The sequence below is a fragment of the Cololabis saira genome, chromosome 1 (assembly GCF_033807715.1).
Source record: "Cololabis saira isolate AMF1-May2022 chromosome 1, fColSai1.1, whole genome shotgun sequence".
In the NCBI taxonomy this organism is placed as follows: Eukaryota; Metazoa; Chordata; class Actinopteri; order Beloniformes; family Belonidae; genus Cololabis; species Cololabis saira.
In genome coordinates, this window is record NC_084587.1 from 556,078 (window position 1) to 573,159 (window position 17,082).

General features: G+C 46.5%; 1 protein-coding gene across 1 annotated transcript in view; it reads right to left on the reverse strand.

The window, feature by feature from the left end:
* Positions 1-19: 19 nt before the first annotated feature.
* Positions 20-17,082, reverse strand: part of LOC133446136 (potassium voltage-gated channel subfamily KQT member 5-like) — a 47,478-nt gene continuing 30,415 nt past the window's right edge. The window contains exons 4-14 of the mRNA XM_061724012.1: positions 16,297-16,472; positions 14,986-15,111; positions 13,599-13,709; positions 11,258-11,353; positions 10,911-11,008; positions 10,373-10,408; positions 6,561-6,820; positions 6,209-6,314; positions 3,134-3,265; positions 1,776-1,902; positions 20-1,382 (exon numbers count right to left, since the gene is read on the reverse strand). Coding sequence (XP_061579996.1) covers positions 597-1,382; positions 1,776-1,902; positions 3,134-3,265; positions 6,209-6,314; positions 6,561-6,820; positions 10,373-10,408; positions 10,911-11,008; positions 11,258-11,353; positions 13,599-13,709; positions 14,986-15,111; positions 16,297-16,472 — 2,054 coding nt within the window. The 3' untranslated portion in view covers positions 20-596. The remainder of the gene's footprint in view (positions 1,383-1,775; positions 1,903-3,133; positions 3,266-6,208; positions 6,315-6,560; positions 6,821-10,372; positions 10,409-10,910; positions 11,009-11,257; positions 11,354-13,598; positions 13,710-14,985; positions 15,112-16,296; positions 16,473-17,082) is intronic.

A 17,082-nucleotide genomic window follows, 5' to 3' on the forward strand; every position in this document is an offset into this window, starting at 1 on the left:
AGTATTTAGTATTTTAAATTTAGTATGAGTTTGCTTTAATTATGTGGCAAATGATATTAAACACAAGAAAGATGGCGACTTCAGTGAAAAATAGATATTTTATTCAACTTCTTCGGACTGCATGCATTTCATTTAAAATACTTTTGTCAGGCACAGTCAGGCGTAACGTTAAAGCTCTTTTAAAGCCAAAATACGCTTAATATCTCACCAAGGTGAGTCCGTTTCGTTCAACTGTCCGACGTGCTTTCTCTTCAAATGCTCGTGCGTTAGCGACGTGCTCCCGTGATGAGCAAGGTCTGCTTTGCAAACCTTGCAAGTAATCTTTTTATTCGTCGTATCGAGGCTAAAAAGCTCCCGAACTTTTGAAGTATTATTACCCGCAGCTGCTCTACAGGACGCCGTCATTTTGTTTTACCCGCTACCGCTAGCAGAGACGCTATCGTGCTATTGCATGACTCTCGGCAGAGATTGTACTGAAGCGAGACGCCTCACTCCGTTGGAAAAACCCGTCTGGCGACAATTGTAGACAATGGAATTCATCGTCGACATTCTTGATTATCGATTTTTGTCGACAACGTCGACGAATCGTTGCGGCCCTACTGGCTCCGGCTGTGGAAGCCGACGGGCGAGTCGCCGCTGGTGCTCGGGCTCGGAGACGACAGGCTGTGGCGGGGTTCATGGACGGGGACGTGGGCCAGGTCCTGCGCTAGGTCCTGCGCTAGCAGGGACTTGGCCGGTCCCTGGGGTCCCAGGGGTACCAAGGGCTCCAGGGGTACCAGGGGCTCCAGCTCCAGGCTACAGGGTCTCCTCCAGGGGCCGTCCCCCTTTGCGTTAAGTCCGTCCTCCCTTCGTAGGTGCAGTCCCAGAGTCCCGAGGCCGCCGCCCCCCCCAATGAAGTCGTCCATCTCAGGGGCGAACACCTCATTCGAGTTTGTTCGCCCCAACAATTCGTTCGAGGTTGTTCGGCCGTAGCTAGCTAGGCCAGCGGTTTGGGAGGAAGGGGGTGGAGGAATCCGGGCCAGGAGAGGGAACCCCGCGTCCCCCCCTCGGTATCCAGAACTGCCGGTGCTGTTGGGGGTGAGGAGCGGCGGGGAGCTACCGATAACGTCCTCGGTGCCGCTCTCCGGCGTCGAGGCGTTGAGGTTGAGGTCTAGCTCGTCGGGCGGCGCCAGGATGAGGTGGAGTCCTCGTTGGGCCGAGGAGCGGTTGGCGAAGCCGCCGCCGGGCGGGTCGTTGCCGAAGACGGAGTTGTTGTAGTCGGACGTCGGCTCCGGCTGGAACGGCGGCAGCGAGGCTAGCGTGACGCCGGAGGACGAGCCGTTACGCAAAACCTGGCGGTAAATGTCCAGGAGGGAGTCCAGCTTGGACTCGATGGACTGGACCTGGAGGAGAAGGACACGAGTTAATGGTTACCGTGGAAACAAGTACCCTGGATACTAGTACCATGGATACTAGTACCATGGATGCTAGTACCATGGATACTAGTACCATGGATACTAGTACCATGGATACTAGTACCATGGATACTAGTAACATGGATACTAGTACCATGGATACTAGTAACATGGATACTAGTACCATGGATGCTAGTACCATGGATACTAGTACCATGGTACTAGTACCATGGATAATAGTATCCATGGTACTAGTATCCATGGTACTAGTACCCTTGATGTAAGTACACTGGATATTAGTACCCTGGATGTAAGTACCATGGATGCTAGTACCCTGGATATTAGTACCCTGGATGTACAGGAAGTACACTGGAGTCTCACCTGGCGCTCCACCTTGCAGACGCGACCTAGCATGCTAACGTCCTCCATCAGGTCTCCGTCCGACAGCAGCTTCTCCCGGATCTTCTTATCCAGAGGAATCTGGCCTTTACCGAGGATCTGGTCCACCCTGGAGACACAAGGTTAACGAGGTTAACGAGGTTAACGAGGTTAACGAGGACGAGGAGGAGAAACCACAGCAGCCTGTGCAGCCCGGGACCGCAGGAGGAAGGAAGATGGTTCTGGTGACGACGTCCCAGAGGAAACAGAAACCCCGAACAGATCCATGCGGGAAAAGTTTATATCTGGGAGGGAATTCCTGAAAAAGTTTTTGATATTTGGCATGTTAGTTATGGACAAAAGGTTTTCAAAAACCACCACAAACAAATTGGGACGGCCCCTATATCTCATTCCAATTTTAATTAATTAATGACACATTTAATTAATTAATGACATATTTAATTCAAATTTTAATCAATTAATTGTACATTTAATTAATTGATTAATTATGTATTTATCTATTTAATTTTGGCACAAAAAATCCTCTATAAGTCAGCACTTAATGTGACTTTAATTATTTTGTACTGGGCCAGAACTGTGTCTCTGTTCCGGGACTGGAGCGTGCAGCTCTTCAGCCTGACCAGCAGGGGGCAGCGTTGCAGCGCCGACTCTTCAACCCACAACTGAATTACAGAGTTTAGAGTTTAATTTCCGCATCAGCTCCAGCTAAACTGCAGCTATTTATCCTTCCTGGGTTCCGACACATAAAACACAGAACATTACAACAAAAAACTAAAAGCAAACCTAAGGAGGTAGCATATAAAAAAGAAATGAAGAACAGAAAATAAAGAAAAATTAAAAAGTCATTCCGTTTAACATTTAGATAGAAATAAAAACAATACATATTCATTCATTTTATAACATCAACAAATGCAAACAATGTAGAGTTATCATAGTTTGCACCAATAACCATTTTTAATGGTTATTGCTTTTGAATGGTTTCACATTGAGAGTCATGGTGGTGTCATCGGACTTGGTTTTGAGTCCTTGAACATAATTGGTGGAAATTGCACGTGCGAGGGCCGGATCATCGCTGCTGCAGCTTTAATTAATATTTAATTATTGTTATGAAAAGTTCAAAAAAAGGGGAAAACATTGATATTTCAATATTTATTGTAAATCTTTTTTTTTTATTGCCCTCAATAAATATATCTACAAAAAAAAAGATTTTGTTGATTTTAGTGACAAATATGTCCTGCATCTTCCAGGAGGGAAAGACCCGTGAAGGCACGGCAGTACCGCCCTGGTACCAGGGCAGTACTGGTACTGGTACTGGTACTGGTACCAGTACCGGGTCTCACCTGGTCTGCAGGATCTTGATCCGGGTCAGCATGTCCAGGTGTCCTGCTGAGTACTGCTCGATCACGTCCTTCACGTCGTACGGACGCAGCGTCTCCTTGAACTTCTTCTGGGCCACGTGGAACTTCATGATCCTGCAGGAGGAGAATGAACCGACATATAAACATGTACCGTATTTTCAATTCAATTCAATTCAATTCAATTCAATTCAATTCTGGTCTTCCACACTGCAGGATCCGGTGTTGTGCATTCAGAGATGCTCTTCACCACCGGCAGAGGATGCTGCACCATGTACAAAAGAGAAAAAAGAGAAGAGAAGGGGGGCCAGCACAAGAAACTACAGGAGCGACTCTGACACACTAGAGTTTACACTACCTAGAGATTTACCAACACCAGCTAGAGGTTTACTAAACACTAACTATAGGCTTTACTAAACAGAAATGTTTTAAGTTTAGTTTTAAAGGTGGAGGTGGTGTCAGCCTCCTTAACCCAGATTGGAAGTTGGTTTCATAGTAATGGTGCCTGATAGCAGAACGCCCGCCCTCCAAATCTACATTTAGATACTCTAGGAACTACGAGTAAACCTGCACTCTGAGAACGGAGAGCTCTGCCAGGAACATAAGGCACTATCAGGTCTTGTAAATACTGCAAAGCTAAGCCGTTTTGGGCTTTATATGCAAGTAATACAATTTTAAATTGGATTCTGAATTTTACGGGTAACCAATGGAGCGACGCTAACACTGGAGAGACGTGGTCTCTCCTGCTGATTCCTGTCAGTACTCGTGCTGCTGCATTCTGGATCAGCTGGAGCCTATTCAGCAAATTACTTGGACATCCTGCTAACAACACATTACAGTAATCTAGTCTAGAAGATACAAACGCATGAACTAGTTTTTCTGCATCACTCTGCGAGAGAATTTTCCTAATTTTTGCAATATTACGGAGATGGAAAAATGCAATTTTACAAACCTGATTAACATATGGTTTAAACGACAAATCCTGATGGAAAACAACACCAAGGTTTCTCACAGTTGCACTGGAAGCCATCGCAACACCATCTAGTCCCTTCCTAAGATGCTCTGGACCAAGAATGATAACCTCTGTTTTATCTGAATTTAGAAGCAGGAAATTTCTGGACATCCAGTCCTTGATGTCCCTAAGACATGCCTGAAGTTTAACTAACGGTTCTGTTTCATCCGGCTTCATAGACAAATAGAGCTGCGTATCATCAGCATAACAATGAAAGTGTATGCCGTGATTCTGGATTATACTTCCCAACGGCTGCATGTATAAACTAAACAAGATTGGCCCTAGCACTGAACCCTGCGGAACACCATAACAGACCCGATAACTGGCCCTGCCCCTTCTCAACCTTTCCCCGACCCTGCACCCCAACCTGGGACTTGATGATTGGGCCGGAGCTTCGGGAGCTGCATGCTGGCCTGCGGTCCCCACCCCCGGTCATCCCACTGCTGCTTTCACCTGCCTGCGGTCCCCACCCCCGGTCTGGCCTTCGGCAGGAGGGTCCCCCCTTATGATCCAGGTCCAGGTCCAGGTTTCTTCCTCCTAAAGGGGAGTTTTTTCTTGCCACTGTTTGGTTTAAGGTTTTTCTCCCACTATGGGAGTTTTTACCTCCATTGTTTATGTAATAATTGCTCGGGGGTGTTCATGTTTATGTTTATGTTCATGTTCTGGTTCTGGAAACATCCTGGAGACAACTATGTTGTATTAGACGCTATACAAATAAAATTTAATTGAATTGAATTATTTGTTATATTTTTGATCATTATGGCTCACAGTTTATGAAAAACAAATCTTAAAAAAATGACATTTTATTAAATCAATAAACAATTCAATCATCAAAATGATAACAAGTAAAGGTTTAACATATCTTGCTTTGCCTGTAATGAGACTATGTGATATATTAGTTTCACCTTTTAAGTTGAATTATTGAAATAAATTAACTTTTACACCATTTTCTTCACCTGTATCTTATTCTACATCTGGGCTGATGTGGACGTACGTAGCATAGCAGGCTAGTTCAGCTGCTAGCATAGCAGGCTAGTTCAGTTGCTAGCATGGTTGTCTGTCTGTACAGTCATGCTACTTCAAGCAGTGCCGATCCTGGCTCCCAGGGGGCCCTAAGCAGGAATCGTGGCAGCCGGCGATTTGGGGCAATTTGAGCACGATTTGGGCTGATTTGGACTGATTTTGGCCAGTGTTTTTTGCAGGGTTTCTCTCACCTTAAAAACAGTTAAAATCCATATTCAGAGTAGGTAGACAAACACATCAGAATGACACACACACACACACACACACACACACACACTTGGCATAGTAACAGAATGCAAGCTAATTTTATGCAAATTTGAAATTTATAATATAATATAATAATATAATATTATTATATATATTATATTATTATATATTAGCTAGGTTAATCCAAGTATAAAAATATCCGCCTAGGATAATAACTGTATATGGCCCACTGGGATAGATACCCCAAGGCTCTGGTCATAGTCATACAGATACAACTAACAAAGTTACAGCAAAACGACAAAAAATCATGCTGTAGATTGTGCATGATTTTCTTGTGTACAACACTGTGGCAAGTTCACCACAACAATGGGATGGAATTCCACCCATTTTCATTCATACCTCCATGGTGTCCCCCCACAGATTGGAGGTATGTCACTGTTTTATTATTATTTCCACAATTCAACTTCCAAAGTTCCACACCACCACACAACATCATTCTCTAAGCCAATATCTACCGTATCTTAATTACATGATGACATAGTAAAATATAAAAAAATTGTGGAATTCCTCTTTAAAAACAAAAACACGACATTGTCTGTAGTACTCAGATAGTGGGACAATCCTATAGTACGTTCTTTGCCTAAACTCCGCAAATTCGCTCAGGCAATTGGGGGCCGCTGGCCGTCGGGGGCCTTACGCAATGTGCATACTCTGCGTATAGGAAGGGGCGGGGCTGAGTTCAAGCATTTCTATTTTACAATTTTTCGTTCTGGAGGTTCTGAAAGTTCTAAAGGTTCTGAAGGTTCTCCCGGACTCACCGGACGGCCCGGATCACCGTCTTCACCGACGGCACCAGATCCTCCACCGAGATCCGGCAGTGGCAGAACTTTTCCTCTGACCCGTCTTCACCGGCGCCAGAGTCGGCTGGTCCAGAACCGGAGAGAAGAAGAAGATTATTCAGTCACTGGTGCAGGAACCGGACCCGGTCTGACCCGGTCTGACCTGGTCTGAACTGGCAGATACCACTACCCCCTTATTGATCCTGGATCTGTAACCATAGCAAGCCCCCCCTGATCTGTAACCATAGCAACCCCCCCCCCTGATCTGTAACCATAGCAACCCCCCCCCCCCCCCCCCGATCTGTAACCATAGCTGCCCCCGCTCCCCTACCGTCGGTGCCGGAGCGGTTCTGGCTTTGGCTCTTGAGCCGGAGCGACGGCCTGAACCGAGTCCGGTCGTTGAAGCTCCAGCTCTTCTGGACTTTAACCGGGCTGCTGCCGCCGCCGTCATGGCCGCCGTTGGCGCCGCCGTCATGGCCGCCGTCGGGCCCCGGGGAGCGCCGGTCGCTCATGGAGGACGTGTGGCGGTTCTTCAGGCTCTGGCCGCGAGGACTCGCCATCTTCACCCGGTTCCTGAAGCTCAGCTTCTGGCTGTGGGGGGGGGGTAACCGGTACAGGTTAGTTCCTGGGGGGGGAACCGGTACAGGTTAGTTCCTGGTAGAACCTAACCAGTAGTTCTGAGTCCTCACTAATTCCACATCATGAATGTTCAGAGCAGGAACGGGGGGAAAGCAGCAGCTAAACTTCGTCTCCGTCTGGAGAATAATAGTAAATAACTTCTCAGAAAAATGACAACAATCCAAAGTGGTGAATTCTCCACTGGCAGGTCCGAGACGCAAACATGAAATCAAACATGGATGTTTGGACAGATAAAAATCAAACATGGATGTTTGTAGTACGGAGTAAAAGCTTCCAAAAACATGTGTCCATGTTATAACTATTCGTAATGGTAAACATTTGTATGTAAATAAAAAGGTTGTATCCAAAATTCTGCTGTCACACATGAGTCTGATCAATTATTAGGGTTAGGATTGTTTTTATGTGAGTATGAATCTAAAAGCGGCTTCGTCTTCGACACACTGATCGGTCCATTTTGTAAATAACACCGACCGAGAACAGTCAGCAAAGAGGAATTGAAACCGAACTTATACAATTAACGTTATATATATTATAAATACATAAAATGGGCCGATCTATACGCACAAGTTATAACATTAAACCATTAAAAGACATATTTTGGTCAACATTGCATCTCAAAGTAGTTTTGTTTTTGTCTTCATTAGTGCTAATTAGCTAACTTAAGCCAACGTTTAATGCTAGTCGCTAATGCAAGCGCTAGCTGGCATTTCGTTAGCTTGTAAGCTAAATCAGTTTGTCTTTACGTCCATAAACTGTTTATTATTTAAAACAGTACAATTTCATGAAATAAATAACTAAATAAGAATAAATAAATGTTGGATGGTTATTTAGCTGTGACGTGGTTCCCCTGCGTTAGCGTTAGCGACAGTTAGCTCCGGGTTCGATTGCTTTCCCCTGTTTCTGCCTGTGACGTCATTTCAACAGTTTTTAAAATCGTACCTACAAACTGGAATTTGTGTTCACCTTGAAAACTCGTAGTCGTAGAAATTAGAGTTGTATTCACAAGACTCTTAGATTCATACTCACATAAAAACAATCCTAACCCTAATCATTGATCAGACTGGTGTGACAGCAGAATTCTGGGTACAACCTTTTTATTTACATACAAATGTTTACTAATACGAGCAGTTATAACATGGACACGTGTTTTAGAAAGCTATCTTATTTAAATCTATCTTATTTAGATCTATGTTCTCCTATTGCAGCGTCTGCAGAGACGTGTTATGTCACCGGCCTTGAGCCGACGTTATGAAACCACGAACGCAGGATTCTGTAACCGGAGGACGGAGGCGGTGGACGGAAATTAGCATCCGTTTGGTGACTCAGCTCCTCTTAGCTCCTCTCCTCCATCACTCCATCCCTCCCTCCCTCCATCCTCCTCCTCTCAGCTCCTCTCAGCTCCTCTCGTCCTCCTTCCCTCCATCACTCCATCCCTCCATCCCTCCTCCTTCTCTCAGCTCCTCTCAGCTCCTCTCCTCCATCCCTCCCTCCATCCCTCCTCTCCTCCTCCATCCATCCCTCCATCCCTCCTCCTCCTCTCAGCTCCTCTCAGCTCCTCTCCTCCTCCTTCCATCCCTCCATCCCTCCATCACTCCTCTCCTCCATCACTCCTCTCCTCCTCCTTCCCTCCATCCCTCCCTCCCTCCGCGGCGGGAAACGCTGCTGCCGCGGCAACAAGTGTGTGAATTCCTGCCTGACCTTTCTGAAGAGGCTCTTAGTTCCAGCAGCGACGGTTCCTCATGTTCCCTCATGTTTTCATCCTCCTGTTTTCATCCTCATGTTTTCATCCTCCTGTTTATGTTGTTTACGACAATCACATCCAACCTTTTCTGAACCGGGACCGGTTTAATGTCTGATAATATTTTCACGGTGTAGCTGATAAAAACTAAATAAAATGACAAGATCGGCTTAAAAACTGGTATTTTCTCTATATTAATAATAATAATAATAATAATAATAATAATAAAACATCATTTTCGAAAAAATAAAATAAAATAATGGAAATTGTAAATTACCTTTTAATATATTTCAATACGTGTGTGTTTATGTTTGTTTTCTCATTAACGTTATTTAAAGCCAGGCGTTTAATTTATTTGTCTCAGACTGTCTCAGATAATTAGAATATTGTGATAAAGTTATTTAAAACAAAAATGTCATCCATTCTGGATTCATTACAAATCAACTGAAATATTGCAAGCCTTTTATTATTTTAATATTGATGATCATGGTTTACAGTTTAAGATTTGTCAGTGTGTGACATTTCCCCCAGTTTGTTTCTGTTTTGCCGCCTGTGTCCCGTCTGCTCCTCGTATCCTGTGCTCCCCGTCAAGTTGAAGTTCCCCGCCAAGTCGTCCATGCCCCCCGCCAAGTCTTCCAGGCCCCCCGCCAAGTCTTCCAGGCCCCCCGCCAAGTCTTCCAGGCCCCCCACCAAGTCTTCCAGGCCCCCCGCCAAGTCTTCCAGGCCCCCCGCCAAGTGTTCCAGGCCCCCCGCCAAGTGTTCCAGGCCCCCCCCAAGTCTTCCAGGCCCCCCGACAAGTCTTCCAGGCCCCCCACCAAGTCTTCCAGGCCCCCCGCCAAGTGTTCCAGGCCCCCCGCCAAGTGTTCCAGGCCCCCCCCAAGTCTTCCAGGCCCCCCGACAAGTCATCCAGGCCCCCCGACAAGTCATCCAGGCCCCCCGACAAGTCATCCAGTCCCCCCGACAGGTCGTCAAGGCCCCACGCCAAGCCTAGGCCTCGTGGGTGACCCCCGGAACTGTCTCGCCGGTCTGCCCGGTCCCGAGGACGGCCCCCGGAACTTTGGCGTGTGTGGGCCTTTTGGTTTGGAAAATAAACCCTTTTTGTTGCGAACTCCTGCCTCGCTCTCCTGCATCTGGGTCCTCACCACATCAGCCTGACAAGATTAAGATTCCCAGAATATTCAAATTTTTTGAGATAGGATATTTGAGTTTTCTTAAGCTGTAAACCATGATCAGCAATATTAAAATAATAAAAGGCTTGAAATATTTCAGTTGATTTGTAATGAATCCAGAATGGATGACATTTTTGCATTACAGAAAATAAAGAACTTTATCACAATATTCTAATTTTCTGAGACAGTCCTGTATATTAAGGAGACCGATATTTAGTGCTTTTATTTTGAAGGCGTCTCTCCGAGACCTTGTAAACATCCGACGCTTCGGACTTTAACGGTAAAAGTTTAACGGCAGTAGAAAGTGTGTCTGAAAGACTAAACTAGTGTCAGGAATGCTAAAGTGGAGCCGAACTGACACAAAAAGCTCCTGCTGATCAGGATTTGTTTTCTTTACAAATGTTATGCTGTATTTATGTCCAGCTTGAGTTTGGTTGCCATGGTTACTCATGTATTGCGGTTAACGGTAGCCGAGCGAGCAGGACTAGAAGGATTAGAAGGACTAGACTAGTTCAAGTGTTTCTGGTCCCCTGCACCTTCGGTCGGCGGCTCAGAGACTAACAGCCGTGTAAACAGTGAAGAGTTCAGGTCACCAACCTGGTGGTGGATTCTCCCGGCTCTCCCGGCTCCTTCCTGCAGGGGGCGACAAACGGAGGAAAGACGGGTGAGAAAACTCTTTTAACGGGTCATTTACAGCCAACGCGCAGTTTCAAACACAATGATGCTCCTGCAGGTTTCAGCCCGGTTACCCGGTTACCTGGTAACATGGTTACCTGGTTACCAGGTTACCTGGTTACCCGGATACCTTGTTACCCGGTTACCTGGTTAACTGGCTACCTGGTTACTTGGTTACCTGGTTAGCCAGTTTTCCGGTTACCTTTCAACAAGGCACCAGAAGAATTTTGCTAATCTGACAAAATGGCAGCAATCTGAGCTCACATCCGTCACCGTGAGATAAAGTAGTAGTTTTAGTTCCTGAACCTAGCGAAGTGTTTTGGTTCCTAAACCTAACCGAGTGTTTTGGTTCCTAAACCTAACCAAGTGTTTTAGTTCCTAACCCTAACCACGTGTCTTGGTTCCTTAACCTAACCACGGCGACGGCGACACCAACACCAACCCTTCTCCGCGTTTGTACCTATTCGTGGGGCTGCAGGTGTGCAGCGCCTTCAGGTGAGGCTTCCAGGTCGCGATGGAAACCGAGTTCTCGTCGGCCGCGTAGCTGCGCCAAACGCACTGCACGCAGAAGACAGAAGAAGAAAAACACAATACATAAAAATAAAGAAGGCAAAACTGGTCGTCATGGTTACCCGGATCAGGTACATTAATCTGGTCGTCATGGTTACCTGGATCAGGTTGTCATGGTTACCCGGATCAGTTACAATAATCTGGTCGTCATGGTTACCTGGATCAGGTCGTCATGGTTACCTGTTCGTCATGGTTACCTGGTCGTCATAGTTACCTGGAACAGGTCGTCATGGTTACCTGGATCAGGTAGGCCGCCGGGTTCCTCCTCTTCTCAAAGTGCTTCTGTCGGTGCTGCTCCTGGACCTTCAGGGCGAAGCCGGAGCCCAGGATGCCCTGGAGAACAGGTTCCACCTTAAGAGGGGGTTCCACCTTAACAGGGGGTTCCACCTTAAGAGGGGTTCCACCTTAAGAGGGGGTTCCACCTTAACAGGGGGTTCCACCTTAAGAGGGGGTTCCACTGTGAGATTAATTAAACGATCTACTGCGTTCACCAGTTGCAGTGAAGGCTAGTGGGAAATGTTCCAGGCCCTGAGTAGGCTGGAAGCCGGACGGTATCAAAACCCTTGTCCGCTGAAAAACTCATCTGACGCCTACTCACCAGCCATGGCTTGAAGAAGATGACTAGCCCAAACTGACTGGCTACAACAAGCTGCAGAGGAGTCCGAGAGATTGAAGAGACTTTTTCACTACTGAGTCATGCTGACATAATGACTGAAATTATGATTCCGTTCATCACTGTCATTGTACTGTTCTGTGTTTTCATTACCTGTATCATTCTGTGTCTAAGTGCAAAGTTCCATTGCAGATTTCCTTAGCCAAGTATTGTGAGGTCTATTTACCGACAACTCCAACAAACTCTAATTGATGAGAAGGAATTTTTATGATGACACTGGAGTGTTTTATTTTGGTTGCTATGAAGTTTCATAAGAACAAACAGGAGGGAAATGTGAGATTAATTAAACTTATGAATTAGTTTGTCCTTATGAAACTATCAGAGTCAAGTCAGCTTGGAGAACTGCCTGTTTTCCACATGCCTATCACATGTTAACAGACGACAGGGCGGCACTTCCTGAGTTCTGTCAGGGGGGGTCGGCTGTCCCACAACTTTCCCATTGTCAGTTGGATCATCTGTTTCAAGACCCCCATGAAGTTTCCTGTTTTTAGTCAGGGAGCCATTCGACCCCTTGACCTTTGTGTTTTTTAAGGATGTCTGTTGCTCTGACGTTCCAGATTAAGTTCCTCTTTAACTGAAAATGTCAAATGTGTGTCTTGTAACCCCAACGTCTGTTCATTGTCTGTCTATTTAACTGCTGACTATCCTTATATGGTAATGTTCCTGTCACAGTTTCTCAATAAAAGCTGATGCAAAAGGAGGAGCCAGCAAGCATTTGGTCGAGAGCCAGAGAGAGCCATGTTGCTCTGCAAGGCTCCGACTTTGCTTCCCTTCTGCGCAGAAGGCCTTAAAAATCATTCCAACAGTCTCTTGTGTTTTCCTCGTTATGAATGTTGATTTGAGGACCTTAACACCACCTTAAGAGGAGGTTCCACCTTAACAGGGGGTTCCACCTTAATAAGAGGTACCACCTTAATAAGAGGTTTCACCTTAACAGTGGGTTCCACCTTAAGAGGAGGTTCCACCTTAACAGGGGGTTCCACCTTAACAGGGGGTTCCACCTTAATAAGAGGTTCCACCTTAATAAGAGGTTCCACCTTAAGAGGAGGTTCCACCTTAAGAGGAGGTTCCACCTTAATAAGAGGTTCCACCTTAAGAGGGGGTTCCACCTTAAGTGGGGGTTCCACCTTAAGAGGAGGTTCCACCTTAATAAGAGGTTCCACCTTAAGTGGGGGTTCCACCTTAAGAGGAGGTTCCACCTTAATAAGAGGTTCCACCTTAAGAGGGGGTTCCACCTTAAGAGGAGGTTCCACCTTAAGAGGGGGTTCCACCTTAATAAGAGGTTCCACCTTAAGAGGGGGTTCCACCTTAAGAGGAGGTTCCACCTTAAGAGGGGGTTCCACCTTAATAAGAGGTTCCACCTTAAGAGGGGGTTCCACCTTAAGTGGGGGTTCCACCTTAAGAGGAGGTTCCACCTTAAGAGGGGGTTCCACCTTAAGAGGAGGTTCCACCTTAAGAGGGGGTTCCACCTTAATAAGAGGTTCCACCTTAAGAGGGGGTTCCACCTTAAGTGGGGGTTCCACCTTAAGAGGAGGTTCCACCTTAATAAGATGTTCCACCTTAAGAGGGGGTTCCACCTTAAGAGGAGGTTCCACCTTAAGAGGGGGTTCTTTCTACCACATCATCTGCAAAAAGTGGCACTTTGTGAGGTTTTTAATAAACCAGCTTTGTGTCGGATCTGTGTAAAATAATCCAATATTTAACATTTTGTATTGATTTTTTCTGTTTTTTATTCTTAATTCTTTATTAATGTAAACATTCTCACCGCTGGTAAAGCGAAGAATGAAATCCCCAGCAGAGTTACTAGTTAGTTAGTTAGTTAGTTAGTTAGTTAGTTAGTTAGTTAGTTAGTTAGTTAGTTAGTTAGTTAGTTAGTTAGTTAGTTAGTTAGTTAGTTAAACTCACCGCTGGTAAAGCGAAGAATGAAATCCCCAGCAGAGCAAATCCGGCCGACAACATCCGACCAGTCCAGGTTTTTGGAGTTTTATCTCCGTAACCGATGGTTGTCAAGGTGATCTGAGGAGACAGTTCATCCATTCATCAGTTCATCAGTTCATCCTCCATCCATCCATCATCCATCCATCCATCATTCATCATCATCCATCCGTTCATCTCACCGTTCCCCACCATTCATCCGTTCATATCACCGTTCCCCACCGTTCATGCGTTCATCTCACCGTTCCCCACCATTCATGTGTTCATCTCACCGTTCCCCACCATTCATGTGTTCATCTCACCGTTCCCCACCACATCATTCATGTGTTCATCTCACCGTTCCCCACCATTCATCCGTTCATCTCACCGTTCCCCACCATTCATCCGTTCATCTCACCGTTCCCCACCATTCATGTGTTCATCTCACCGTTCCCCACCACATCATTCATGTGTTCATCTCACCGTTCCCCACCATTCATCCGTTCATCTCACCGTTCCCCACCATTCATCCGTTCATCTCACCGTTCCCCACCATTCATGTGTTCATCTCACCGTTCCCCACCACATCATTCATGTGTTCATCTCACCGTTCCCCACCATTCATCCGTTCATCTCACCGTTCCCCACCATTCATCCGTTCATCTCACCGTTCCCCACCATTCATGTGTTCATCTCACCGTTCCCCACCACATCATTCATGTGTTCATCTCACCGTTCCCCACCACATCATTCATGTGTTCATCTCACCGTTCCCCACCACATCATTCATGTGTTCATCTCACCGTTCCCCACCACATCATTCATGTGTTCATCTCACCGTTCCCCACCACATCATTCATGTGTTCATCTCACCGTTCCCCACCATTCATGTGTTCATCTCACCGTTCCCCACCATTCATGTGTTCATCTCACCGTTCCCCACCATTCATGTGTTCATCTCACCGTTCCCCACCACATCATTCATGTGTTCATCTCACCGTTCCCCACCATTCATGTGTTCATCTCACCGTTCCCCACCATTCATGTGTTCATCTCACCGTTCCCCACCATTCATGTGTTCATCTCACCGTTCCCCACCACATCATTCATGTGTTCATCTTACCGTTCCCCACCATTCATGTGTTCATCTCACCGTTCCCCACCATTCATGTGTTCATCTCACCGTTCCCCACCATTCATGTGTTCATCTCACCGTTCCCCACCACACCATTCATGTGTTCATCTCACCGTTCCCCACCACATCATTCATGTGTTCATCTCACCGTTCCCCTCCATTCATGCGTTCATCTCACCGTTCCCCACCATTCATCTGTTCATCTCACCGTTCCCCACCACATCATTCATGTGTTCATCTCACCGTTCCCCACCACAGAGCATCCGCGTACGTAGCAAAGTCCTTGTTGAACTTGTTTTCCACCAGATAAACCAGGAAGGACGAGAAGATCAGAACCAGGAACCCGATGTACCAGGCCGTCACCAGCTCCTGGGGAGATTCACCACTTCATCAGTTCATCACTTCATCAGATCAGCAGTTCATCAGTTCATTAGTTCATCACTTCATCCATTCATCCGTTCATCAGTTCATCAGTTCATCCATTCATCAGATCACCACTTCATCACTGCATCATTTCATCACTTCATCAGTTCATCTGGAAACAACAACTTGGAGGAGTGAAAAGGCTCTACCTGGTTCCAGGTCCAGCTAGTTAACGTAGCTAGCGTAGCTACCTACCTTGCTGTGCGCGTACACCACCGACCCCAGCAGCTTCCAGGTCCAGACCTAGCGTAGCTAGCGTAGCTAGCTTACCTTGCTGTGAGCGTACACCACCGACCCCAGCAGCTTCCAGGACCAGACCTAGCATAGCTAGCGTAGCTAGCTTACCTTGCTGTGAGCGTACACCACCGACCCCAGCAGCTTCCAGGACCAGACCTAGCGTAGCTAGCGTAGCTAGCTTACCTTGCTGTGAGCGTACACCACCGACCCCAGCAGCTTCCAGGACCAGACCTAGCGTAGCTAGCTACGCTAGCTTACCTTGCTATGCACGTACACCACCGACCCCAGCAGCTTCCAGGTCCAGACCTAGCGTAGCTAGCGTAGCTAGCGTAGCTAGCTTACCTTGCTGTGTGCGTACACCACCGACCCCAGCAGCTTCCAGGTCCAGACCTAGTGTAGCTAGCGTAGCTAGCATAGCTAGCTTACCTTGCTATGAGCGTACACCACCGACCCCAGCAGCTTCCAGGTCCAGACCTAGCGTAGCTAGCGTAGCTAGCGTAGCTAGCGTAGCTAGCTTACCTTGCTGTGAGCGTACACCACCGACCCCAGCAGCTTCCAGGTCCAGACCTAGTGTAGCTAGCGTAGCTAGCTTACCTTGCTATGCGCGTACACCACCGACCCCAGCAGCTTCCAGGTTCAGACCTAGTGTAGCTAGCGTAGCTAGCATAGCAAGCTTACCTTGCTATGCGCGTACACCACCGACCCCAGCAGCTTCCAGGTCCAGACCTAGCGTAGCTAGCGTAGCTAGCGTAGCTAGCTTACCTTGCTGTGAGCGTACACCACCGACCCCAGCAGCTTCCAGGTCCAGACCTAGCGTAGCTAGCTTACCTTGCTGTGCGCGTACACCACCGACCCCAGCAGCTTCCAGGTCCAGACCTAGCATAGCTAGCTTACCTTGCTGTGCGCGTACACCACCGACCCCAGCAGCTTCCAGGTCCCGCCCCGTCGGTCCATCCGGACCATCCGGAGAATCTGCAGGAACCGGAGACTCCGCAGGACGGACGTGGCGAAGATGTTTCCCTGAGAACCGGCGGAGACGACGGCTACGGACGCTATTAGCACGATGATGTCTGGGGGGACAGGAGGGGACAAGGGGGGACAGGAGGACACGGTTAGTCCTGCAGGACCGGAACCGCTTCGGTCTAAGAACCTGGAACGTCTACGCCAGGGGTGTCAAACTCATTTTTCTTGGCCGGCCGTATTTGACCAATTCTTTTCTCGCGGGCTGCACGCTCAAAATAACAAAAACGGTGCGAAATGTTTTTTTTCTAATTCTTTTTTTTTTACTATTGTTATCTAATCCAATATCAGTTTAGTTAATTTTAAAGGAAATATGCACTTGAAATTTCTCGTTTTTTTTTCAAATTATGTAAGATACTTTTAACAAGTATGTTTTTTTTATATTTAGCTTTTTTATAGGAAATTTAATTCAAAGCAAAATCTTTCTAATTACACCCGAGAGTGTTTCTTTGTGATTTAATGATTTTTCCAGTAAAATTAAGTGTATTTATTTTTAAAAATTGGCCCGGATATTTACGCCAGTGTGCCGAAAAAGTCAGCACTTCTTTTTTAACTGTTTTACTTTGTCACTATCCTCGTATTCAAAACTGAAATTCTCCCAATAAATATCTTCTATCATCTTTTTTAGCAGTGATATTTTTCCTGAGAAAATATATAATA